Consider the following 27,756-nt stretch of genomic DNA (forward strand, 5'->3'; position numbering starts at 1 on the left):
CGCACGAATCCCAGCGACCTGTTAGGTCGCACAGAGCTGGCCTTCTCCGAGTCCCGTCGACCAAACCATGTCGTCTGGCGGGACCCAGGGGAAGAGCCTTCTCTGTGGTGGCCCCGACCCTCTGGAACCAACTCCCCCTGGAGATTAGGACTCCCCCACCCTCCGTGCCTTTTGCAAACTTTTTAAAACCCACCTCTGTCGTCAGGCATGGGGAAATTGATTCCCCTGGGCCCTCTCCGCTTTGTGTATGGTTTGTATGAGATGCATGATTGTTTTTAAATTGTCTTTTTTAACTATTGGATTTGTATTGTTTTGTTGTTGTAAGCCGCTCCGAGTATCCAGAGAGGGGCGGCATACAAATCTAATTAATAATAATAATAATAATAATAATAATAATAATAATAATAATAATTATTATTATTATTATTATTATTATTATTGGACAATGAACAAATGGGGATGAAAAGTTTACTGTTCCACCTGAATTGCTACTTTTCTACACGTAGGGAAGTGTTTTTTTGCTGAACATATTGTCGTGGGCGTCTTCCTTCTTTCTGCTAGTGAGATGAAAGAACTAAGATTCCTAGAGAGTCTCTCTAACCTTGAGCAATCAGCTGCGCGGCCTTGGACATGCTCACGTGCTGCCTGTGGCCGGGACTGGGAGTATAATTTGCAACAGGCTGCTGTCTGAATGGACAGCTGTTTATTCCTACATTCCAAAAAAGGGCCCCATCTATTCTCCACAAGGAAAGGAATGCCAACCTTGTCTTTTTATAACTCAAAGGGAGTTGTGCACAAGTAGTGCCTATTGGGTGCAAGGCTGTATGAAACTCCTTAAATTCATCTTGGATTTGATTCTAGATCTGGAGAAATGGGCCTTCATTTTGGCCAGAATTGAAAAAACCACATTTGCTGCAGGGTGCATGGATAAAACATGAGCCTCTCTGAAGTTCTCAAATTTTCCTGACATTGACTTGACTTCTGGCAAATTTGCAAGAAGCCAGTCCCTGCATTCTTCATTCCGTGCAGTTGTTGGAAAAAGCGTGTTCTGCAAAATTATTTTGATTTTAAATCCGTGGTCTCCAAACTTTGTTGATGGGTACACACTTATCCATTTAATTTTTTTTAGCAAACGTCACTAATATTTGTCCCGTCGACTAAACAATGTCGTTTGGCGGGTCCCAGGGGAAGAGCCTTCTCTGTGGTGGCCCTGACTCTCTGTAACCAGCTCCCCCCCCCCCGGAGATTAGAACTGCCCCCACCCTTTTTGCCTTTCGTAAACTCCTTAAAACCCACCTTTGCCGCCAGGCATGGGGGAATTGAGATATCTCCCCCGGGCCTATACAATTTATGTATGGTATGTCTGTGTGTATGTCTGCTTAATAACGGGTTTTAAAAAAAATGTTTTTAAATTATTAGATTTGTCATGAATTGTTTTAATGCTGTTGTGAGCCGCCCCGAGTCTACGGAGAGGGCCGGCATACAAATCTAAATAATAATAATAATAATAATAATAATAATAATAATAATAATAATAATAATAATAATATGTATATTTATTTATAGACCTATACATTTGCAGATAGATCTTGACTTGCAACCATTTGTTTAATGATCATTCAAACAGGATTGAAAAAGTGACTTATGACCATTTTTGAAGCGAAGTGAAGTGAAGTTTAATGTTTCCAAATGTAAAATAATGCACTTGGGGAAAAGGAATCCTCAATCTGAGTATTGCATTGGCAGTTCTGTGTTAGCAAAAACTTCAAAAGAGAAGGATTTAGGGGTAGTGATTTCTGACAGTCTCAAAATGGGTGAGCAGTGTGGTCGGGCGGTAGGAAAAGCAAGTAGGATGCTTGGCTGCATAGCTAGAGGTATAACAAGCAGGAAGAGGGAGATTGTAATCCCCTTATATAGAGCGCTGGTGAGACCACATTTGGAATACTGTGTTCAGTTCTGGAGACCTCACCTACAAAAAGATATTGACAAAATTGAACGGGTCCAAAGACGGGCCACAAGAATGGTGGAAGGTCTTAAGCATAAAACGTATCAGGAAAGACTTAATGAACTCAATCTGTATAGTCTGGAGGACAGAAGGAAAAGGGGGGACATGATCAAAACATTTAAATATGTTAAAGGGCTAAATAAGGTCCAGGAGGGAAGTGTTTTTAATAGGAAAGTGAACACAAGAACAAGGGGACACAATCTGAAGTTAGTTGGGGGAAAGATCAGAAGCAACATGAGAAAATATTATTTTACTGAAAGAGTAGTAGATCCTTGGAACAAACTTCCAGCAGACGTGGTTGGTAAATCCACAGTAACTGAATTTAAACATGCCTGGGTTAAACATATATCCATTGCAAGATAAAATACAGGAAATAGTATAAGGGCAGACTAGATGGACCATGAGGTCTTTTTCTGCCGTCAGACTTCTATGTTTCTATGTTTCTAAGTGAAGTGAAAAATGGGCCAACGGGAAGTTTGGAAACAAATTTCTGGTGGGGCTATTGGACCATTTTTCACCATCTCCAGGCTTCAGGAGGCTTTCTCTAAACCCTGGGGATGGAAAAAAACAGCTGAAAAGAAGGCCGAAAATCAGCTGGCCAGCACACGTATAACTCAGCTGGACCTGAGTTAGGGCAATGGCCCTCAGATATGGCTCCGCGTGCCACCTGTGGCCCATGTGCCATAAGTTCGCTATCACTGGTCTAGACTTCCGATGTGAAGTCCTATCACCTATTTGAAGAGCACCTATTGTGTTCTTCAATCATTCCTCAAGGTTAAATTAAACCCACTTCTATCTGTCTCTCCTCTATGACTTAGTTCATAATCCTCTGATCATCCTGATTTCCTTTCTTTGAACCTGCTCCATTTTCTCTAAATCCCCCTTTAATAGGAAAGTCCAGAAATGGGCATAGGGCTGAATGTGGCTAGCAAAACATTATTATTTATTGTCATTTGGAAATGATGATGGTTTGATGTCTCATCTGATTTTCGGCTGAATACGTTTGCAATCAATCTTAATTTCCCCTAAGTATCGATATCCAAGCTCCTTAATGCCCTGTCTTTTATTTCTGTTTTTTAATGCCAGTTAGATTTATCTTCAAATTGCATTTTATTTATTTCAGCCAATTTCTCTACCAAGATGGCTTTGAATAGAAACATAGAAACATAGAAGACTGACGGCAGAACGGTCCATCTAGTCTGCCCTTATACTATTTCCTGTTTTTTATCTTAGGATGGATATATGTTTATCCCAGGCATGTTTAAATTCAGTTACTGTGGATTTACCAACCACGTCTGCTGGAAGTTTGTTCCAAGGATCTACTACTCTTTCAGTAAAATAATATTTTCTCATGTTGCTTTTGATTCTTTCCCCCAACTAACTTCAGATTGTGTCCCCTTGTTCTTGTGTTCACTTTCCTATTAAAAACACTTCCCTCCTGAACCTTATTTAACCCTTTAACATATTTAAATGTTTTGATCATGTCCCCCCTTTTCCTTCTGTCCTCCAGAGTATACAGATTGAGTTCATTAAGTCTTTCCTGATACATTTTATGCTTAAGACCTTCCACCATTCTTGTAGCCCGTCTTTGGACCTGTTTAATTTTGTCAATATCTTTTTGTAGGTGAGGTCTCCAGAACAGAACACAGTATTCCAAATGTGGTCTCACCAGTGCTCTATATAGCGGGATCACAATCTCCCTCTTCCTGCTTGTTATACCTCTAGCTATGCAGCCAAGCATCCTACTTGCTTTTCCTACCGCCCGACCACACTGCTCACCCATCTTGAGACTGTCAGAAATCACTACCCCTAAATCCTTTTCTTCTGAAGTTTTTGCTAACACAGAACTGCCATTGCAATACTCAGATTGAGGATTCCTTTTCCCCAAGTGATTTGACAAAGAGAATATAGTGAGTCCTCGCTTAGTGAATGCCCCATTTAGCATTAGCATTTAGACTTATATACTGCTTCACAGTGCTTTACAGCCCTCTAAGCGGTTTACAGAGAACAAACATTGCCCCCAATTGCCCCCTCCTAGCCTTTCGTAAGCTCCTTAAAACCCAACTTTGTCGTCAGGCATGGGGGAATTGACATGTTCCTTCCCCCTAGGCTTATAAAATTTATGTATGGTATGCTAGTGTGTATGATTGGTTTTAACTTGTGGTGTTTTAAAATTAATTTAAATATTGGATTTGTTTACATTGTATGGCGATTGCTGTGAGCCGCCCCGAGTCTGCGGAGAGGGGCGGCATACAAATCTGATTAATAAATAAATAATAAATCTGAGTCCTCATTTTACCAACCTTGGAAGGACGGAAGGCTGAGTCAACCTTGAGCCTACTGAGATTCGATCTGCCAAACTGCTGGCAGTCAGTGATCAGCAGAAGTAGCTTGTAGTACAGGTACTGCATTCTTAACCACTGTGCCACCGAGGCATTTAGTGTTTGTTCACAGTTATGACGGTAAAAAACTAACTTTATGACCCATCTTTGCAACTTTTACAAGTTTTACAAGTTTGTAAAGCCAAGGAAGTGGAAGTGAGGATGTAAGCAGAGTTCCAGTTTGACTTAGTGACCAGTTTTTTTTACCAAGTTACTGGTCCCAATTGTGTTCACTAAACAAGGACTATCTGTATTATTTGTTTTTCTCTCTCCTCACCCTCCCTTGCTACCTTGTATTATGCTGTGGTTGATTGTGGAAGAAGACAGGGTAGAGGATTTCTTTTGGAAGGAAGAACGGGCTATAAATTAAGTAACCCTTCAAGTGGGTATGAATTTTATTATGGTTATCAGGACTGACCTCACCTACAAAAAGATATTGACAAAACTGAACGGGTCCAAAGATGGGCTACAAGAATGGTGGAAGGTCTTAAGCATAAAACGTATCAGGAAAGACTTATTGAACTCAATCTGTATAGTCTGGAGGACAGAAGGAAAAGGGGGGACATGATCGAAACATTTAAATATGTTAAAGGGTTCAATAAGGTCCAGGAGGGAAGTGTTTTTAATAGGAAAGTGAACACGAGAACAAGGGGACACAATCTGAAGTTAGTTTGGGGAAAGATCAAAAGCAACATGAGAAAATATTATTTTACTGAAAGAGTAGTAGATCCTAGGAACAAACTTCCAGCAGACGTGGTTGATAAATCCACAGTAACTGAATTTAAAAATTCCTGGGATAAACATATATCCATCGTAAGATAAAATACAGAAAATAGTATAAGGGCAGACTAGATGGATCATGAGGTCTTTTTCTGCCGTCAGACTTCTATATTTCTATGATAGGAATTAACGGATAATTTAAATATGAGTTTCTTGATAGAAATGACGCGGTGCATTAATTTTTTTTGTTTAAGTCAGTGTTTCTCAACATTGATAGCTTGACATTGTATGGAGTTCTATTCTCAAAATTCCCTAGCCGGCTATATTTCGTTTTCTTCAATAATAATAAATAATAATAGATACTTTATTGCCATTGTATGTATATACACAGTATACCCATGCATTGAAAATTGTATGACGCCAAAGATCAATCTCAGCTTGGCTGCATAGCTAGAGGTATAACAAGCAGGAAGAGGGAGATTGTGATCCCCTTATACAGAGCGCTGGTGAGACCACATTTGGAATAATACTGTGTTCAGTTCTGGAGACCTCACCTACAAAAAGATATTGACAAAATTGAACGGGTCCAAAGACGGGCTACAAGAATGGTGGAAGGTCTTAAGTATAAAACGTATCAGGCAAGACTAAATGAACTCAATCTGTATAGTCTGGAAGACAGAAGGAAAAGGGGGGACATGATCGAAACATTTAAATATGTTAAAGGGTTAAATAAGGTTCAGGAGGGAAGTGTTTTTAATAGGAAAGTGAACACAAGAACAAGGGGACACAATCTGAGGTTAGTTGGGGGAAAGATCAAGGGCAACATGAGAAAATATTATTTTACTGAAAGAGTAGTAGATCCTTGGAACAAACTTCCAGCAGACGTGGTCGGTAAATCCACAGTAACCGAATTTAAACATGCCTGGGATAAACATATATCCATTGTAAGATAAAATACAGGAAATTGTATAAGGGCAGACTAGATGGACCATGAGGTCTTTTTCTGCCGTCAGTCTTCTATGTTTCTATGTTTCTATAACAATCTGAAAAAACATGCGCAACCCGCCTCAATTTCCCACCTGAATCATTCAACATCCACCACACAACAGACCAAGTAGTATTGTCCACTAGTTCAGTGATGGTGACCCCCTAGTACGTTGTTAAGTGCAATTCTAGCTCTGGGATAAAAACTGATCAGAAAATGTGTGGCTTGAATTTTAATTGTTCTGTATCTTCGGCCAGAAGGCAGGAGACCAAAAAGATTGTAAGCAGGATGAGAAGGGTCTTTGAGAATGTTGTGCACCTTTCTAAAACAGTGATATGTGAAGATATCGTCCAGGGCTAGTAACTGGACCCCAATGATATTCTGGGCAGTTCTAATTATTCTCTGTAATGCTTTTTTTTATCCGCTACTGAGCTGCCCCCATACCATGCAAGAATGCCATATAATAATAATAATAATACAGTGTTCCCTCGATTTTCGCGGGAGATGCGTTCCGAGACTGCCCGCAAAAGTTGAATTTCCGCGAAGTAGAGATGCGGAAGTAAATACACCATTTTTGGCTATGAACAGTATCCCAAGCCTTCCCTTAACACTTTAAACCCCTAAATTACAATTTCCCATTCCCTTAGCAACCATTTAGATTATTACTCACCATGTTTATTTATTAAAGTTTATTAAAAAAAATATTTTTAAAGGCAGACAAAAGTTTGGCAATGACATATAACGTCATCGGGCGGGAAAAACCGTGGTATAGGGGGGGAAACCGCGAAGTATTTTTTAATTAATATTTTTGAAAAACCGTGGTATAGACGTTCTGCGAAGTTCGAACCCGCGAAAATCGAGGGAACACTGTAATAGACCTTTATTACAGTCAAAGACCATCAATAAAATAAAAACAGAACATCCATATATTAGGACACTCTCAATGGTGCTGCGATAGTAGGACAGCAATAGATGCTGAGATAGATTTATCTTCCTAAGCATTCTTGGGAAGTACAGCCTCTTTTGTGCCTTCTTCACAAGCATGTTAACGTTCATAGTCCATGAGATGTCCTCTGTGATATGAATATCCAGAAATTTAAAAGTACCAACCCTCTCAACCTCTTTGCCATTGATGTACATCTTTCTTCTCCCTGAAATCAATTATCAGTCCTTTAGTTTTGTTAGTGTTAAGTGTAAGATTCAAGCGACCAACGTTGAGAATAAAAGTCTAAACATGGTTAAACAACTGAAGCCTTAATCTGGCCTTTCCCCCCCCCCTCTCTTTTTCAGGTTTAATATCTGAGGGTGCATGAAATGGCGTTGCGTTTCCGCAGTTTGCTGCCCTTCACCATCCCTGGAGTGCTGGCACTTATCGGCTGGTGGTGGTTTTCTTCGCGTAAAAAGGAGCGCGTCAGTCGGCACGACAGGCAAGATCTCGCTAGCTTGGAAGAGCAGCAGAAATGTTTTCCTCCGAAGGAGCCGAGCTCTTGGCAAACCGGACAATCAAACAGTGAACTTTCTCCATCTCCACGGGTCAGCCAGTGTAGCGATTTACCCTTTCAAGAACGGCGGACACCTCTGACAAAAGACAAAGCCCAAAGCGTAGATACATTGAGAGAAGACCTTCCCGTTGAGGCAGTGCTAACCCCCCAACCGGATTCACTTCAGGACGACAGTGGAGAAGTAGAAGTTATGGGGCCTCAAGGTGTCCTTGGTTCCCCTTTGCCCAATATGTCTCTTCTGGATGTACAAAGAATTAATGACTCCCAAATGGATGAAGCAGCCAATGAAGAGGGGCCCGGTTCCAACCAATCAGCCTATCAGGAGCTGTTGGCATTTCCTGGTTCTGAAAAATGGGAGGACTGTAGCAACGATGTGACGGTCCAGATCTGTTCATTTGAGAAGTCTTCGAAAGAAGACCGGTGTTCCGCGTCCACCTCTATGGATTCTTTCCCCGTCACCTGCTCCAGAAAGATAACGGAAGACGTTCCGGATGAGATGTCTAAGGATCCTGTTGAAATGGAAGAAGGGAGTGATAGTAACCACGGCGAAGGAGAGACTGCAGTGGAGGCACTGACCAAGTGTGTTGAATCTGCTAGACCGGAGATGGTTGAGGAAGGGATGACGTCCAGTTCGAAGACTGGTAGCATGTCGAAGCACAACGGATGCCGAGAAGTTGGGTTTAAGGATGGTCTGGAAGAAGAGGATAGGAGAAAGATAGGAGCCGTCAGTTTGGAAAAAGAAGTAGAGAAGATCGAGCAAGTAGCCATGCAGCTCATTTCCAATGTTATTCGGGCAGCCACGGAGGAAGTATTATCAGGGTCGGTCAGTGGCATGTCAGAGAGGATATGCCAAATAGCAAGCCGGGTGGATAGTCCTCGGGAGAAGGTCTCCACTGAGGGTGTTGACCAAGCAAAATCCTGCCAGGGAGGGGACTGTGTGAGCCAGAAGGTTGCTCCTGTCGAAGTGTCTCCCCTCCTGGAGGAGAACGTCAACCGTCATGCTACGTATTCAAGCTGTTTGACGCACGGCCGGCTGGCCAACCAAAGTTACAACCAGCCCAGAGACTCCAGTTGTCCCACCAGGCGGTCTGTTGGCAGCCTGACATCAGCGACGAACCACGAGGAGGAATTTGAGGATGGTCAGCTAGTGATGGAAGATTCTGGGTGCAGTGCCTGCACCTCAGAAGATGGCGCGAGTGCCGAGGATCTCTTGAAAAGTGCGTCGTCTCCCCCTCCACAACACCTGGATCTGCTGAACGCGTCCACCATCAAAGACTCAGAGAGCAAGTCCGCCTCGATCCAAAAGCCGCCTTCCTCCATGACAACGGAAAACAGGGTGCCGTACAGCAATGGCGTGCTGAAGGAGGACTTTCCGCCGCTGAGCCACGAACAGCCATGGCCCACGGAGGCTGATACAGACCACTCAGGAGGTGAGGAATCTCTTTCAACCTTAACTAAGTACAGGTAGTTACAGGTACAGGTAGTTGACTAAGTACAGTTAGTCAATTTACAACCACTCACTTAGTGACTGTTTAAATTAGGAGGACACCGTAGATTACATGTGATTTATGGCTGTTTTTCACATAACTATTGCAGTGTCCTGGAGTCATGAGATCACTTTTTGTGGCCTTTTGACAAACCAAGGCAATGAGGGTACCAGATTTATTTTAATGTAATTTAATTTAATTTTTATTTATTTAGTTAGTTATTTATTCATTCATTCATTCGACTTCTATGCCACCCAATCTCAAAGGATTGTACTGTACTGCGATCTTAACTGCAGTAATTTGCTTAAACAACTGTGGCAAGAAAGGTCTTTATGACTTTTATCTCACTTAATTGCCTTGATTAGCAACAGGTGTGAATTGGGCGCAGTTTTGGTCATACGTCAAGGACTCCCTGTAGGTCCTGTTCTTATTTTTCTGAGGTAAAAAGTGAGGTAACTTCCTCAGAGTACCTCTGGAAAAGTGGATAACCGAAGAGAAATTTCTTTGTACTCTTCGAAATGTTATGATTTGAGCACCAATAAATCTATAATGAAGTTCAGGTAAATAGAAGTTTGGGTGTATGTATCTGTCAAAAAGATGGTCAAACACACCCAGTTGTAAATGCCTATTGAAAAGGAATTTTAGTCAGATTGATTGATTGATTGTATTTCTATGCTGCCCAACTCCCGAAGGACTCTAGGCGGTTTACAACAGGATATAAAATACATTTAAAAACATAATTAAAAATTAAGAAAGAAACAGTTAAGAAATCACATACATACATATCATTCAAGGTCGGACCTCGTAAAATTACGAGATCAACGGCCCCAAGCCTGCCAGAAAAGCCTGGTCTTCAATGCTTTCCAATATGCCCCCATCTTGACTTTTTGACAGAAAAAAAGGAGTGGCTTCAATCACATTTTGACCCCTTTAATTTGAGGACTTTTAAAGGAAAACATATTATTAAGACTGACTAATGCTTACAAGCCCGAATTAAAACTCCAAGCAAATCCATTTTCAGCCAGTCAAAGCGCCTTGATTCTGGATTCGATCTTTTAAGCAAACATCAAACTATGCGTGTGGAGAATGGAGAAGTGAGGAAATTAGAACTGCAAGTAGTTCTCAGCTTACAACTGAATGTTCAAAGTTAGAGTGATGAAGTAGACAAGGCCATTGGAGCTGTGAGTTCCGCCACCTGTTTGCTGGATCCGTGTCCCTCCTGGCTGGTTTCGGACAGCAGGGAGGTGACATGGAGCTGGGTCCAGGAGATTGTCAACGCTTCTCTGGGGAGGGGGTCCTTCCCGTCTCCCTACAAGGAGGCACTTGTGCGCCCCCTCCTCAAGAAGCCTTCCCTGGACCCAGCCATTCTTAACAACTATCGCCCAGTCTCCAACCTTCCCTTCATGGGGAAGGTTGTTGAGAAGGTGGTGGCGCTCCAGCTCCAGCGGTCCTTGGAAGAAGCCGATTATCTAGGTCCTCAACAGTCAGGATTCAGGCCCGGCTACACCATGGAAACTGCTTTGGTCGCTCTGATGGATGATCTCTGGCGGGCTCGGGACAGGGGTTTATCCTCTGTCCTGGTGCTCCTTGACCTCTCAGCGGCTTTCGATACCATCGACCATGGTATTCTTCTGCGCCAGCTGGAGGGGTTGGGAGTGGGAGGCACTGTTCTTCAGTGGTTCTCCTCCTACCTCTCCAGTTGGTCGCAGTCGGTGTTAGTGGGGGGTCAGAGGTTGACCTCTAGGTTATTCCCTTGTGGGGTGCCTCAGGGGTCGGTCCTCTCCCCCCTACTCTTTAATATCTACATGAAACCGCTGGGTGAGATCATCCAAGGGCATGGGGTGAGGTATCATCAATATGCAGATGATACCCAACTTTACATCTCCACCCCTTGTCCAGTCAGTGAAGCAGTGGAAGTGATGTGCCGGTGCCTGGAGGCTGTTGGGGTCTGGATGGGTGTCAACAGACTCAAACTCAACCCTGATAAGACAGAGTGGCTGTGGGTTTTGCCTCCCAAGGACAATTCCATCTGTCCAGCCATTACCCTGAGGAGGGAATTACTAACCCCCTCAGAGAAATGTACCTGTTTTTCTAAATTCTGATGCCACAATGAGAACTAGATGCTTGGATTAAAGAATTGTAATTGGAAAAATTGAGTTGATAGATAGGTAGGTAGGTAGGTATAGGATAGATTTAGATAGATAGATAGATAGATAGATAGATAGATAGATAGATAGATAGATAGATAGAGGCAGACAGACAGACAGACAGACAGACAGATTTAGATTGATAGATATAGATAGAGATAGATAGATAGATAGATAGATAGATAGATAAATAGATAGATAGATAGATAGATAGATAGATAGGTAGATATAGACAGACAGACAGACAGATTTAGATTGATAGATAAGGTGATAGGGAGATAGATAAGGGGATAGAGAGATAGAGAGATTAAGGTATAGATTAAAATAGATTTATTTATTTATTTATTTATTTATTAGATTTGTATGCCACCCCTTTCCGGAGACTCGGAGTGGCTCACAACAACAAAACTCAGTACAAATCTAATGATTAAAAACAGTTTAAAACCCTTAATATATAGATTAAGATAGATAGATAGATAGATAGATAGATAGATAGATAGATAGAGATAGATAGATAGATAGATAGATAGATGATAGATAGATAGAGATAGATAGAGAGATAGAGAGAGAGAGAGAGAGAGAGAGAGAGAGAGATAGATAGAGAGAGAGATAGAGATAGATAGATAGATAGATAGATAGAGATAGATAGATAGATAGATAGAGATAGATAGATAGATAGATGATAGATAGATAGAGAGAGAGAGAGAAAGAGAGAGAGAGATAGATAAGGCGATAGAGAAATAGGGAGATAGATAAGGAGATAGAGGGATACATAGATAGATAAATATTGTATCTACTGTATCAATAGATATGATAGGTAGGTAGACAGGTAGGCAAGCAGGCACACTGACTGACTGCTTGCTTGGAAGGGCCTCACCTCACCTGGGCTAGAGAAGTGTGTTCTGCCCACTTCTGCAGCTTCTTCTGTAAATGGAGGAAGAGGAACGAGAGGATCGAAAGTGAGTTTGCTGCAGTCCCGTTGCCCAACATTTCATCACCCTTGTCAATGAAGGAACATGGCTGGTTTTCTTTTTTAGGCTCTGACGTGAACAGCATGGACTCGGTGGACAGCGGTTGTGCTCTCCAAAAGAACGACAGCTGCCTGAATGCCAAGATGGGGACGGACTGCAATAAGGCAGAGCTTGTCATCTGGGAAATCGAAATACCGAAGGTAACGTCCAGAAAATAGTCTGTTCTGCCTGGCCTTGGTTTTGCTTAAATGGGGATTCCCAACTTTTTCAGTTGTGCACCTTCTGGGTCCTAGTGCCTGCCCTTTAATCTGATTATGACGATGCCCACGTTCTCCTGATCTTCCCATGTGGTTTAGAAACTGGGATCTTTCCCTGGGATGATGGATTTGGGGCATGTACCCTTCTGGGAATTTTATTAAGATAAAATTAAAGATGAAATGTATTAAGATAAAATCAAGTCCAGGGGGTTGGTCTAGAACAGTGTTTCCCAAACTTGGCCACTTGAAGATATCTGGACTTCAACTCCCAGAATTCCCCAGCCAGCATTTCACTGCCAACGTCTCTGTTGACCTTGCTTGTCAGAAGTCAATTGTGAAGTGTCTGGAGTTAGGATTGTCCTAAATAGGAACATCAGTCATAAAGTTAATTTTTCAGGACTGTCAGAACTTCAAACAGTTGCTAAACAGGGCAGTCATTAATCCGGGATCACCTGCAAATTAAATAAATAATAAAGAAACCTTTCCTTGATGGTAAGAGGCAAATAAGAGTGGAAAGGTCTATTTATGGCACTGGTGGGTTGTACAATCTGTTTTATGAAGGGACGGCCAAGAAGGACGTCTTTGTGATGTCAAAGCTCCGCCCATGGAATTCCCTATTGGGATTCCCCGCCTCCTTTCCAGCCTCCTGACCGGCCCAAAAGCTCCACGGCTCTTTTGAAAAGCTAAAAGCCGGGCGGCGGGGCTTCTCAGCGTCCTCCTGAACCCGAACGCCGACCCCGAACTTTTGCGGAACTTCCGGGTTCGGCGTTTGGGAGAACGCTGAGAAGCCCCCCGGCTGTTTCAAAAAGCGACAGCCCGGCGGCGGGGCTTCTCAGCGGCCACCCAAACCTGAACTTTTGCGGAACTTCCGGGTTCGGCGTTCGGGCAGCGGGTTCGTAAGACGGAAAAAGTTTGGAAGAACAGGCAAAAAATTTCCGAACCCCGGGTTCATATCTTGGCTTGTTCGTATGGTGAGGGGTTCGTATCACGAGGTACCACTGTATTTACAAATGTGCATATGGATCCAAGAAAACAACATGGCTTCAACAAACAAAGTATTAATAATAATAATAATAATAATAATAATAATAATAATAATAATAATAATTTATTAGATTTGTATGCCGCCCCTCTCCGGAGACTCGGAGCGGCTCACAATGATAAACAATGTAACAATTCCAATATGTAAAGAGAAGAAAGAAAAAGAAAAGAAAAAGTACAAAAACGTACAAAAATTCACTTGGTTAAAAATAGGAGAGAAAGCTCCCTTTCTCTCTTGGCTATCAATATCTTATTTTTCCCTTTTCAAAGAATATTTCATGCAGTTATTCATATTGTTTAGCGTTATTACATTCTCATTTTTGGTGTATTATAGATCTGTCACTTTAATAATACATTATTGCTATTCAGTAAAATAAACATTTATAATGTAGCAGGGGAAAAATTGTAAAAGTGTAGGACTCAAGGTAGATTTGTTCTGGGATCCATTTGTCTCACCTTTTTGAGGTTGACTAGGGAAGAAAAACAACAAAACCATGAGTACTATGTAGATAGTCCTCAACTTAGAGCTATTTGTCCAATGAGCGTTTGAAGTTACAGCAAACAACAGGAAGCATCTTCAAAACAGTAAAAAAATCACCAGAAATTTTGAAAACAAAAAGAGATGGCGGCGCCCACAGACTGGCATCAACCGAACCCGATTTGTGACACCATTGTCAGGTCACCAGCAGGTCGCTAACGGTTCGGACAATCTGATCTGTACCAGGAGGAACCCAACCCTGATGGAGATGCTTGGAAAAACCTTGGAAAAATGCCTATCCCTCACATTTTTCAATGCCGTTGTAACTGTTAACGGTCACTAAATGAACTGTTGTAAGTCGATGACTACCTGTGCGGCTTCTCTAACATGCCTTTGCACCATCTTCAATCCAGATGGAATTCCTGCGCGGTGGATAGATTTTGCATGCAGACAATGAGCTATTCTGAGCTCCAAGCATATTCCACAGCTTGATGTGGTTGGCACAACCGTTGACCTTTCTATAATTGATGAAGCACATTTTGACCTATTTTTGGTCTTCCGCTTTCTCAGCTGTGCCTCTTGTTCCTCAGCTTTTTTCTAAGGTCATCTTTTGAGCTTCTGTCATTCTCCATTTCCATGTAGGGTTCCAAATCTGCCTTGGTTGGTAAATGTCTACGGTAGTGATGGTGAACCTTTTTTCCCTTGGGTGCCGAAAACGTGTGTGCGTGTGCCCACATCCATAATTCTGTGGCTGTGGGATTTTGCCTCCCAAGGACAATCCCATCTGTCCGTCCATTACCCTGGGCGGGTGGAATTACTGACCCCCTCAGAGAGGGTTCGCAACTTGGGCGTCCTCCTCGATCCACTGTTAACATTAGAAAACCATCTTTCAGCTGTGGCGAGGGGGGCGTTTGCCCAGGTTCGCCTGGTGCACCAGTTGCGGACCTATCTGGACCGGGACTCACTACTCACAGTCACTCATGCACTCATCACCTCGAGGTTCGACTACTGTAACGCTCACTACATGGGGCTACCTTTGAAAAGTGTTCGGAAACTTCAGATCGTGCAGAATGCAGCTGCGAGAGCAATCATGGGCTTACTCAGGTATGCCCATGTTACACCAACACTCCGCAGTCTGCATTGGCTGCCGATCAGTTTCCGATCACAATTCAAAGTGTTGGTCATGACCTATAAAGCCCTTCATGGCATCGGGCAAGAATATCTCCGAGACCTCCTTCTGCTGCACGAATCCCAGCGACCAGTTAGGTCCCACAGAGTTGGCCTTCTCCGGGTCCCGTCGACTAAATGATGTCGTCTGGCGGGACCCAGGGGAAGAGCCTTCTCTGTGGCGGCCCCGACCCTCTGAAATCAGTTCCCCCCGGAGATTAGAACTGCCCCCACCCTCCTTGCCTTTCGTAAACCTCTTAAAACCCACCTTTGCCGCCAAGCATGGGGGAACTGAGATATTTTCCCCGGGCCTATAAAGTTTATGCATGGTATGTTTGTATGTATGTTTCTTTTTAATAAGGGATTTTTAGTGATTTTAATTATTAGATAGAAACATAGAAGACTGATGGCAGAAAAAGACCTCATGATCCATCTAGTCTGCCCTTATACTATTTCCTGTATTTTTTATCTTACGATGGATATATGTTTATCCCAGGCATGTTTAAATTCAGTTACTGTGGATTTACCAACCACGTCTGCTGGAAGTTTGTTCCAAGGATCTACTACTCTTTCAGTAAAATAATATTTTCTCATGTTGCTTTTGATCTTTCCCCCAACTAACTTCAGATTTGTTATATATTGTATTATTACTGTTGTGAGCTGTCCCGAGTCTACGGAGAGGGGCGGCATACAAATCTAATAAATAATAATAAATAATTCAACGCCTGAGGATGGTGAAAACAGCCTCCCGCATCCCCATGGAGGCCCTTTGCAGGTCTGAAACAGGCCATTTCCTAACCTCTGGTGGGCCCTGTGGCCTGTTTTAATCTTGGATACTGGTTGCCAAGCACCTCAATTTTGATCACGTGACTGTGACGATTGTAACTGAAAAACTGGAAAAACGATTATAATTCACTTTTTCCACTGCTCTTGTTGTAACTGTGAAAGGTCACTAAATAAATAGTCGTAAGTCAGGGACTACCTTGTATCTTGTCTCTCCATGTGGTTTTCTTAGCAAAATAGAAAATTACCATTGTTTCCTGTGCAATATGATGTGATTTTTAAAAAAAAAAAACGCACACTTTTTAAGAAAGTAAAATAAAAAATAAAACTTGGCACCCAGAGATATTTGAGATATGAAAATGTGATTGGAAGTTACCAATTTTCTGTCCCAAAGGTGCTTTTTCAAGAAATAAATAAATGCTTCCATTCTCCATTATCTGGTCAGAGCTGAAGAAGCTTCTTGGATGAGAAGCGAAACGTCTTCAAAGAAAAACTAGAAAGTCCAGATGCCTCTTGAAAAAGTACCTTTGGGCATAGTTCCCTCTAAGCTGAGCAGTGAGCAATCGCTCACTTAAAAATCATCATCAACTCAGAGTTTTCCAAACCTGCCCAGAAGCCAAGAGGGAAAGAGTGAGAGGGAAGGAGAGGGAGAGGAAGAGAGAGAAACAGATAGAAAAAAGAGAGGAAGGAAAAGAAAAAGAAAAAGAATGGGAGTAAGGAAGAGAGAAAGAAAATCAAAATCTAGTTTGAAACTAGCTCAACTATTTAAGTGGCATTTTGATATTGAGAGTTGCCCTATTATGAGCTCACTGTTATAGACACACAGTACAGTATTTTATTTTGAAATTCTCTGAGGCAAAACAGGGTGGGTTTTTTATTTGTTTGTTTGTTTGTTTGTTTGTTTATTTATTTATTTATTTATTTCTGTGCCACCCAGTCCCGAAGGGACTGCTGCTCAGACACTATACTTTTCCGCCCACCCCAAAAAAAAATTAGAGGGAACACTGCCTTTGGGACAACCATGACCTCGATGACTGAGAATCTCTGGACGCAGTGGTTCTCATCCTTTCTAATGCCGCGACCCCTTAATACAGTTCCTCGTGTTGTGGTGACCCCCAGCCCTAAGTCTAGCATCAATTCTCCCAACAGAGTTTTGACCTGGTTGTCAGGAAGGTCAGAGGGACACCCCCACTGTAAATGCCTGATTGGTCGGATTGCAAGGCACCAGAATAGAAGCTTTAGTTCCTAAACACCATGGGAAATTTGTCTTTTCCCATGGTCTTAGGCGACCCCTGTGAAACAGTTGTTCAACCCCCAAAGGGGTCCCGACCCCCAGGTTGAAAACCACTGCGCTAGAGACATTTACCATCACTTTAAGGCAGGATTAGACAAATTCATGGATGCCAAGTGTATTGGTAGTTATTGAAACAAATGTCCATGTGCCGCCTCTATGTTGGTTGAGGCAGGCAGGATTCCCTTGGGTACCTTTTTATGGGGGTCAGGGGAAATGGAGGATCTTGCCTTCTCTTTCTACTCAAGATCCCCATGGACAATTGTTGGGCCACTGTGTGACACAGAATGCTGCACTTGATGGGCTTTGGCCTGATTCAGCATGGCTCTTATTAGTTTCTTAGGTTCTTATTTTTGCCATCTGTCTCCTCTCTTGCTGCAGTTGTTAAGTGAATATCTGCAATTGTTAAGTTAACCCAGTTAAATGAACCCGGCTTGCTTGTTTTTCTTGCAATCATTCCATCACCCAAACCAGGTAATTTTCCCCACTGACTTTGCTTGTCCAAAGGTGGTGGCCCCAAGGCATTGCAACTGTCATAAATGCCAGTCAGTTTCCAAGCATCTGGATTTTTATCATGAGGTGCTGCAAGTGATCATACGTGTTGAAAGACGCTCATAAGTATCTATGGAGATTCTCAGTCATCTAGGTCAGTGTTTTTCAACCAGTGTGCCGCAGCACACAGTCAGGTGTCCCCAAACATGGGTCCCCAAACTACGGCCCGCGTGCGAGGCCATTTATCCGGCCTGCTGCCAGTTGCCTCCATCTGAACATAAACATTCCCCTCACAATCCCTCCAGCTATCAGCGACAGGAAGAGTGGAGGCACAGGAAATGCTCACTGGCCAATCACCTTCTAGGATTCATCCCGACCACTAGCAATGAACCAATAGCAGGCCGCCTCTCATCCACACCCAGGAAGGTCCCCGCTTGGGCTTAGAACCTATATTATCAACTATATGTATAATATGTACTGTGTTAGAGTGTCATTTTGTGTCATTTTGGTTGGTGTGCCCCAGGATTTTGTAAATGTAAAAAATGTGTCGCGGCTCAAAAAAGGTTGAAAATCACTGATCTAGGTGATGGTTGTCCCAAAGGTGCTTATATGTTTTTGTTCTAAGAGGCAACTGGACTTTCTGGTTTTTCAGGAGAACAAACACCTCAGGACTAGATTCAAAAGTCCATCTGCATGTAAAAGACATGGGCCACTCTTTTATTTGTTTGTTTGTCTGTCTTGTCTGCTGTCTGTCTATCAAACATGTAAAGGATAGTAGTAGTTTGTATAAACATAAGTAAAAAATAACGATAAAAGAGGGCAATAAGACAGGGATGGTAGGCACAGTGGTGCGCTTATGCACGCCCCTTACAGACCTCTTAGAAATGGGGAGAGGTCAACTGTAGACAATCTAAGGTTAAAGTTTTTGGGGTTTGGGGAAGAAATCACAGAGTCGGGTAGTGCGTTCCAGGCATTGATCATTCTATTGCTGAAGTCGTATTTTCTGCAGTCGAGTTTGGAGCGGTTTACATTGAGTTTGAATCTATTTCGTGCTCGTGTATTGCTGCAGTTGAAGGTGAAGTAGTCATTAACAGAAAGGACGTTTTGGTATATGATATTATGAAGTACATTTAGATCAGATCGGAGGCGACGTAGTTGTAAATTGTCTAATTCCAGTATTTCAAGTCTGGATGAATTCTCGATTGTATTAATGTCTGAAATGCAGTGTGGGTTCCAGACATGTGAGCTGTATTCCAAAATTGGTCTAACAATTGTTTTGTAAACTCTGGTTAATATTGCCAGAGAAGAAGCTACGTAAGACTAGATTAACAAATCTTAGTCCTTTTTTGGCAATGTTGTTACATTGAGCTCTAGCACTTAGGACATTGGATATGAGTACTCCAAAGTTTTTGACAGAGTGACGGTCCTTTACAAGTTTGTTTCCTCCAAGTTTGTATTTTGTATTTCCTTTTAAAGACAACAAGTCCACATTTTGGACAGAGGGGATTGCTGGCTTGAAAGAGGGCTTAAAGAGGCCATCTATGTCAAAATCGAACAGCCCTCTTTCAACAGAGGGGGAAAGATATGACATCATCACGTCATCACTACGCGGCTTGCACTGGCTGCTGATCAGTTTCTGGTCACAATTCAAAGTGTTGGTAATGACCTATAAAGCCCTACGTGGCATCGGACCATAATACCTATGAGACCGCTTGCTGCCGCACGAATCCCAACAGCTGATTAGGTCCCACAGAGTTGGCCTTCTCTGGATCCCGGACTAAACAATGCCGTCTGGTGGGACCCAGGGGAAGAGCCTTCTCTGTGGCAGCCCCAGCCCTCTGGAATCACCTCCCCCCGGAGATTCGAACTACCCCTACCCTCCTCACCTTCCGCAAAATGCTAAAGACCCATCTCTGCCACCAGGTGTGGGGAGATTAACCTCCCCCCCCTTTTCCAACCTCTATATTGATTAGCTGGACCAAGTGTGTATGATTGTGTAGTTAATGAGTTTTTATGACAATGTATTTTAATTTAGTTTTAAATTTTAATGTTAGATTTGTATTGTACTGTATTGCTGCTTTGTTGTGAGCCGCCCCGAGTCTTCGGAGAGGGGTGGCATACAAATCTAATAAATTTAATTCAATCCAATCATCTGTCTCTAGTCTACAACTGTTGTGGTTGGCTCTGGCCCAGCTCCTGCCCAAAGGAATGTGGAGGTGGATGCGGGGGAAACATCCACATGCCATAGGCCTGTTTTGCTCCCGATAAAATCTCCCGACGAAGGCTCCTCTGACGAAGGAAGCGTGAGTTGCAGGGAAGGGGGGAGTTTGGCCAACAGCCCAGGAGGAAATCATTCATCCTTATCATCCCTGGATTCTGAACAAGAACATATGACAGATCCACGCATGCGTAGAGTGATGCATAGGAGAGAACAACTGAAGGATTATTACAGGACATAAGTGAGGCCACCTGTGGTTGGGTGGGGCTGCTGTAATTAGTGCTACAGATAAAAAGAACAGCGTGCTGGTTTAGCCTTGTGGAAGTTTATCTGATTCATAGTTCGTCAAGATCGTGGTTTTGCTGTTTCCCTGTTCAAGACTGTGTGTGGACTTTCCGGACTTTGGAATTTGGACTCAATTTCCCAGTTACTGGGTGAGAAATTGGATTGCATTTAACTGTGCTTTGTGTGTACCAGAAAATCCCTTTGACATTTAAAAAGGGAGTTTTTTCTGCTTTTCTGTTGAAAAAAACTTTTGGTTTTCCTTCTATTGTGTGGTGTGTGTCTTTCTGGACTAAGTATGCATTTTCCGGGCTTTCAGATTTTTCGGGCTGATCGGAATGCAGAATTATGGGGGGGGGGGAAAGGGAGGAGGCTTATGTATATATATCAACAACAGCTGGTCTCAAGACATCACCATTATACAAAAATTCTGTGATGAAAACTTGGAGTCTTTAATTATTAATTGCAAACCCTTTTTTTCTCCTTGTGAGATTCATTCCTTCTTAATTTCTACAATTTACATCCCTCCCCAAGCATCTGTACAAAAGGCACTAAAAACCCTAGCTGATCAGATTATGGAGGCTGAAGCCAAATACCCTGATTCACTGGCCATTATTTTGGGAGATTTTAACAAGGCAAACTTAAGAGATGAGCTACCAAAATACTTTCAACATGTAAATTGTCCCACCAGAGGCAATAATATCTTAGACCATTGTTACACAGCTGTAAAAAATGCTTACAGGGCTTTACCAAGAGCAGCTGTGGGCCATTCTGATCATTGCATGATTCACCTTGTACCTGCTTACAAACAAAGATTTAAAGCCACAAAACCAATAATTAAATCAGTGAGGACTTGGACTGAGGAAGCAAAGTTAAAGCTACAGGCTTGCTTTGACTGCACAGACTGGAATATTTTTAAAGACACCTCTTCAGATCTAGATGAACTCACAGATATTGTAACATCATATGTCAGCTTCTGTGAAGACCTATGTGTACCAATCAGGAACTTGCAAATATACAGTACCTCTATAACTGTCTGGTTTGGTGCTGCAACCCAACAGGACCGACACAGACTTCAGAGGAGAATCAGAATTGGAGAAAAAACAATTGCTGCCAATCTGCCTTCCATTGAGGACCTGTATACTGCACGAGTCAAAAAGAGGGCGGGTAAAATATTTACTGACCCCTCACATCCTGGACACAAATTGTTTCAACTCTTACCCTCAAAACGTCGCTACAGAGCACTGCACACCAAGACAACTAGACACAAGAACAGTTTTTTCCCGAATGCCATCACTCTACTAAACAAATAATTCCCTCAACACTGTCAGACTTTCTACTAAATCTGCACTTCTATTTCTACTAGTTTTTCTCATCATTCCTATCACCCATTTCCTCCCATGTTGACTGTATGACTGTAACTTGTTGCTTATATCCTAAGATTTTTATTAATATTGCTTCTTCATTGCTTATTTGACCCCTATGACAATCATTAAGTGTTGTACCATATGATTCTTGACAAATGTATATTTTATTTTATGTACGCTGAGAGCATATGCACCAAGACAAATTCCTTGTGTGTCCAATCACACTTGGCCAATAAAATTCTATTCTATTCTATAAAATTCTATTCTATTACCCTGTAATTACGGGCAGTTGGGGCACGCTGGCAGACCAACAACACTGTCCTTTCAGCTGTTCCAAGAAGGCTCCACATCCATTTGCACCACTCAGGTGGTCCTGAGGACATATATAAACCTCCAAGTAGCCTCAATGACTCTTTGTAAGGCTGCAAATGGCCAGCTGCCTGCAACAAGTAGAAATCTTTCCATTCTCCACCACCCAGTCAGAACTGAAGAAGCCTCTTGGAAGAGAAACGAAATGTCTTCAAAGAAAAACCAGAAAGCCCAGTTGCCTCTTAAGGGCGGGTAGAAAGCACCTTTGGGAAAGATGCTCATAAGTTACTTTTTAAAGTGCGGTTGTAATTTCAAATGGTCACTAAGTGTACTGTTGTAAGTCGAGGACTAGCTGTAATTATGAGTTAGCCAAATAATCCTACAACTGTAGCCAGATTTGGAATCAGAAAAATTCTAAGGAGACAGTGACAAACCACATTTTTCTCAAGCAATCAAGCAACCACATGGGTGTGTCTTGTGGGAGTGGAGCTTAACTGGAGGGCATTTACTTATGCCAGCTTGTTCTATTTATTTTAATAAAAGAACCGAGGAACCCGGCCAATGTAGCCGCCGGCATCGTATTCCTTCTCCGTGGATTGTGACAAGAAGACTCATCCCCACAAAAAAACAGTTTTCTGGGAAGGAGTCAAGCTGATAGAAGTGCTGGTCTTAATTGGAAGTTGTCCAAAGAATGGCAAGGTTTTTTTTAAAGTCATTCATTCATTCATTCATTCATTCATTCATTCATTCATTCTTTCATTCATTCTGACTTCAATGCCACCCAATCCTGAAGGACTGGGGGGATATGAGTTATGATCTTTTTTATTCCACTTTTATTATTTTATAAAAAATTCAAGATGGTAAATTTGCCGATGACTCTAAAGTGTGCAATAGGGTTGATATTCCTGGAGGGGTCTGTAATATGGTAAATGATTTAGCTTTACTAGATAAATGGTCAAAGCAATGGAAACTGCAGTTTAATGTTTCCAAATGTAAAATAATGCACTTGGGGAAAAGGAATCCTCAATCTGAGTATTGCATTGGCAGTTCTGTGTTAGCAAAAACGTCAGAAGAGAAGGATCATGGGGTAGTGATTTCTGACAGTCTCAAAATGGGTGAGCAGTATGGTCGGGCAGTAGGAAAAGCAAGTAGGATGCTTGGCTGCATAGCTAGAGATGTAACAAGCAGGAAAAGGGAGATTGTGATCCCGCTATATAGAGCGCTGGTGAGACCATATTTGGAATACTGTGTTCAGTTCTGGAGACCTCACCTACAAAAAGATTGACAAAATTGAACGGGTCTAAAGACGGGCTACAAGAATGGTGGAAGGTCTTAAGCATAAAATGTATCGGGAAAGACTTAATGAACTCAATCTGTATAGTCTGGAGGACAGAAGGAAAAGGGGGGACATGATCGAAACATTTAAATATGTTAAAGGGTTAAATAAGGTTCAGGAGGGAAGTGTTTTTAATAGGAAAGTGAACACAAGAACAAGGGGGCACAATCTGAGGTTAGTTGGGGGAAAGATCAGAAGCAACGTGGGAAAATATTATTTTACTGAAAGAGTAGTAGATGCTTGGAACAAACTTCCAGCAGAAGTGGTTGGTAAATCCACAGTAACTGAATTTAAACATGCCTGGGATAAACAGATATCCATCCTAAGATAAAATACAGGAAATAGTATAAGGGCAGACTAGATGGACCATGAGGTCTTTTTCTGCCGTCAATCTTCTATGTTTCTATAAGAAAGAAAGAAAGAAAGAAAGAAAGAAAGAAAGAAAGAAAGAAAGAAAGAAAAGGAGAAGAGAGAGGGCAGGAGGGAAAGTAGGGAAGAGGAGAAGGAGAGAGGAGAGGAAGTAGGTTTAGAAGGAGAAAGACAAAGGGAAGGTAAGAAGAGAGAAGGAAGGGCTGTATGAGATAGGAAGGGCTGATGGTAAAAAAAGAAATCTTGAACTACTAAAGCATTAAGATAAATATAGAATATATAGGTAAAGATTTTATAAAAGAATGAAATGAGAAATAAGAGGATAAAAAATAAAAAACTTTTTCAAAGAAAAAGGAACTGGCGTCATAACTAAGTACCTTTTGGGGATTCTGCCATAACTTTGGTTGCTAAGCCATAAGTTCAGGACTACAGTAGTACCTCTAGATACGAGCTGCTCTACATGTGAGTATTTCAAGATACGAGCCACGAGGGGAGAGACATTTCTGTTCCAGTCCCAAGCTGAAATTCGGGATACGAGCCGAGCATCCACTAGGTGGCGCAAGAATCCTTACTTTTGGTTATCTCAGAGGGGAAAAAAGTTATTTGTTCCAGATATGAGTTGCCTCGACATACAAGCTCCCTTATGGAACGAATTATGCTCGTATCTAGGGGTACTACTGTACATGTATAAGTAAGATAAAACAGCAGCCAGGCAACAATACAGCCTAAATATTTGCTATCAATGCTGCCTGAAAATCATCTGGACATTAATTTGAAAAATAAATAAGTTTATGTAGTTCCAGAGTTGATACATTTGGTCCTCTCTGATCTACGGAATGAGACTTCTACAAATATGTCCTTTTATTTATTATATTTTAACCTCACATTGTTTTTCCTATAGCACTTAGTCGGACGGCTGATAGGCAAACAAGGGAGATACGTCAGCTTCCTGAAGCAAGTCTCTGGTGCCAAAATCTACATTTCCACACTACCTTATACCCAGGACTTCCAAATCTGCCATATAGAAGGTGAGTAGGATCTGCTGGAGGGCTATGTTGAATGGACAGGTCACCCCAAGTTTAAAATATGGCACACTTAATAATAATAATAATAATAATAATAATAATAATAATAATAATAATACAAGAACAATAGCAACAATAACAACAACAGCAAAACAGCAACAATAATAACAATAACAGTCATAATAATATTCCTTCCCCCTAGGGAAGATATTCTTTCCCCCTAGGCCTTACAATTTATGCATGGTATGTTTGCGTGTATGTTTGGTTTTATAATAAGGGTTTTTTTCGTTGTTTTAGTATTGGATTGTTACATGCTGTTTTTATCATTGTTGTTAGCCGCCCCGAGTCTACGGGGAGGGGCAGCATACAAATCCAATTAATAATAATAATAATAATAATAATAATAATATAATAACAACAACAAAATAACAACAATAACAATAACAGTAATGATAATAATAACAACAACAAAGTTGGAAGGGACCTTGGAGGTCTTCTAGTCCAACTCCCTGCCTAGGCAGGAATCCCTACACTACTTTAGACAGATGGTTATCCAACATCTTCTTAAAAACATCCAGTGTTGCAGTATTCACAACTTCTGGAGGCAAGTTGTTCCACTGATTAATTGTTTTAATTGTCAGGAAATTTCTCCTTAGTTCTAGGTTACTTCTGTCCTTGTTTAGTTTCCACCCATTGCTTCTTGTTCTACCATCAGGGGCTTTGGAGAATAGGTTGACTCCTTTGTGGCAACCCCTGAGATATTGGAACACTGTTATCATGTCTCCCCTGGTTCTTCTTTTCATCAGACTAAACATACCCAGTTCTTGCAACTGTTCTTCATATGTTTTAGCCTGCATTCCCCTAATCATCTTTGTGCTCGTCTCTTACAATCTTTCTAGAGTCTCAAATCCTTTTTACATTGTGGCGACCAAAACTGCATGCAGTATTCCAAGTGTGGCCTTACCAAGGCCTTATAAAGTGGTATTAACACTTCACGTGATCTTGAATCTAACCCTCTGTCAATGCAGCCTAAAACTGTGTTGGGTTTTTTGGCATCTGCTGCACACTGCTGGCTCATATTTAAATGGTTGTCCACTAGGATTCCAAGATCACTCTCACAGTGACCGGTTAGGTCCCACAGAGTTGGCCTTCTCCGGGTCCCGTCGACTAAACAATGTCGTCTGGCGGGACCCAGGGGAAGAGCCTTCTCTGTGGTGGCTCCGACCCTCTGGAACCAGCTCCCCCCAGAGATCAGGATTGCCCCCACCCTCCTTGCCTTTCGTAAACTTCTTAAAACCCACCTCTGCCGTCAGGCATGGGGGAATTGAGACATCTCCCCCTTGCCCGTGTAGTTTTTGTGTATGATTCGATTGTGTGTTGTTTTTTTATATACTGGGGTTTCTTTTTTGGACTTTTTAATCTAAAACTGTAATCTAGATTTTTAAATATTAGATTTGTTACTTACTATGTACTGTTCTTCACCATTGTTGTGAGCCGCCCCGAGTCTGCGGAGAGGGGCGGCATATAAATCTAATCTAATCTAATCAGTTACTACTGTTGAGTAATACTGATTTTGATTTACCAAATCTGGGAATTCTCCACCCCTATGGTCCTCCCTTCTACATTGATTGGAAGAGGAGTGACATTCAAATTAAGATTTTACGGAAGATTGGGGCTCTGATGGCACAGTGGTTAGAATGCAATACGCAAGCAAACTCTGCCCACAGCCTGGGAATCAATTCTGACCGGTTCAAGGTTGACTCAGCCTTCCATCCTTCCAAGGTTGGTAAAATGAGAATCCAGATTGTTGGCGGCAAGATGCTGACTCTGCAAACCGCTTAGAGAGGGCTGTAAAACTATATACAGTGATACCTTGTATTACGAACTTAATTGGTTCCAGGACAAGCTTCCTAAGGTGAAAAGTTTGTAAGACGAAACAATGTTTCCCATAGGAATCAATGGAAAAGCAAATAATGCGTGCAAATCCTTCAGGAAAATCCCAAACTTTAGAAGGGAGGCGAACAGAGGGCAGGGAGGAGCAGCGAAAGGGGGCGGGTGGAAGAAGCAAGGCTAGGCTAAAGGGTGAGTGGGAAGGAAGAAAGGCAAGGGGGCGCCCCTCCCTTTTCTTTCTTCAAAAGACACCCTTTCAGTGTCTCTGCAAACACTCCGTTCTCCTAGCTTTGTTAATGCAAACTGTTTCCATCTCCAAGCCGCCCCTCCCTTTTCTTTCTTCAAAAGACACCCTTTCAGTGCCTCTGCAAGCACTCCGTTCTCCTAGCTTTGTTAATGCAAACTGTTTCCATCTCCAAGCCGCCCCTCCCTTTTCTTTCTTCAAAAAAGAAAAAAAAAGAAACCCCTTCATCCTAGCAACAGCGGCTTGTGTTCGTAAGGTGAAAATAGTTCGGAAGAAGAGGCAAAAAAATCTTAAACACCGGGTTCGTATCTCGAAAAGTTCATTAGAAGAGGCGTTCGTAAGACGAGGCACCACTGCATAGGTATTAATTGCAATTGCTAACAATGATCCAGATTCGTCTTTCTTAACTTGAGCAGCTTTATGATGGGTGGACTTCAAGTCCCAGAAGTTTTGAGGAATTCTGGGAGTTGAAGTCCACCCGTCTTAAACTTGTTCAGGTTGAGAAATACTGGTCCAGATGGAAAACCATTACGAGAGATTGAATTCTTCATTTCATGTAGATATTGGCCTTGGCTGTTCCTCTACAGGCTGCAAAGCAAAATAGAAACATAGAAACATAGAAGACTGACAGCAGAAAAAGACCTCATGGTCCATCTAGTCTGCCTTTATACTATTTCCTGTATTTTATCTTACAATGGATATATGTTTATCCCAGGCATGTTTAAATTCAGTAATAATAATTAGATTTGTATGCCTTCCCTCTCCATAGACTCGTCAATATCTTTTTGTAGGTGAGGTCTCCAGAATTGGACACCATATTCCAAATCATTTGTCTCTTTTCTAAAATCTGTTTTCTTCCTCCCCTTCCTTTCCTGCAGGCTCTCAGCAAAACGTTGACAAAGCACTGACCCTGATTGGAAAGAAGTTCAAAGATTTGAGTCTCAACAACATCTACGCCCCCCCACCCCCACCGTTGCCGTTGCATTCCCTTCCCATGACCTCCTGGGTA

At 42.0% G+C, this 27,756-nt stretch overlaps 1 protein-coding gene across 2 annotated transcripts in view; it reads left to right on the forward strand.

Moving 5' to 3' along the window:
• The window catches only part of AKAP1 (A-kinase anchoring protein 1), a 93,635-nt gene that overhangs the window by 41,138 nt on the left and 24,741 nt on the right, over positions 1-27,756 (forward strand). For both annotated transcript variants that reach the window (XM_070735261.1, XM_070735263.1), the window contains 4 exons: positions 7,382-9,023; positions 12,265-12,398; positions 24,490-24,616; positions 27,626-27,753. In XM_070735261.1, coding sequence (XP_070591362.1) covers positions 7,406-9,023; positions 12,265-12,398; positions 24,490-24,616; positions 27,626-27,753 — 2,007 coding nt within the window. In that variant the 5' untranslated portion in view covers positions 7,382-7,405. The remainder of the gene's footprint in view (positions 1-7,381; positions 9,024-12,264; positions 12,399-24,489; positions 24,617-27,625; positions 27,754-27,756) is intronic.

The sequence above is a fragment of the Erythrolamprus reginae genome, chromosome 1 (genome assembly GCF_031021105.1).
Source record: "Erythrolamprus reginae isolate rEryReg1 chromosome 1, rEryReg1.hap1, whole genome shotgun sequence".
Lineage (NCBI taxonomy): Eukaryota > Metazoa > Chordata > Lepidosauria > Squamata > Dipsadidae > Erythrolamprus > Erythrolamprus reginae.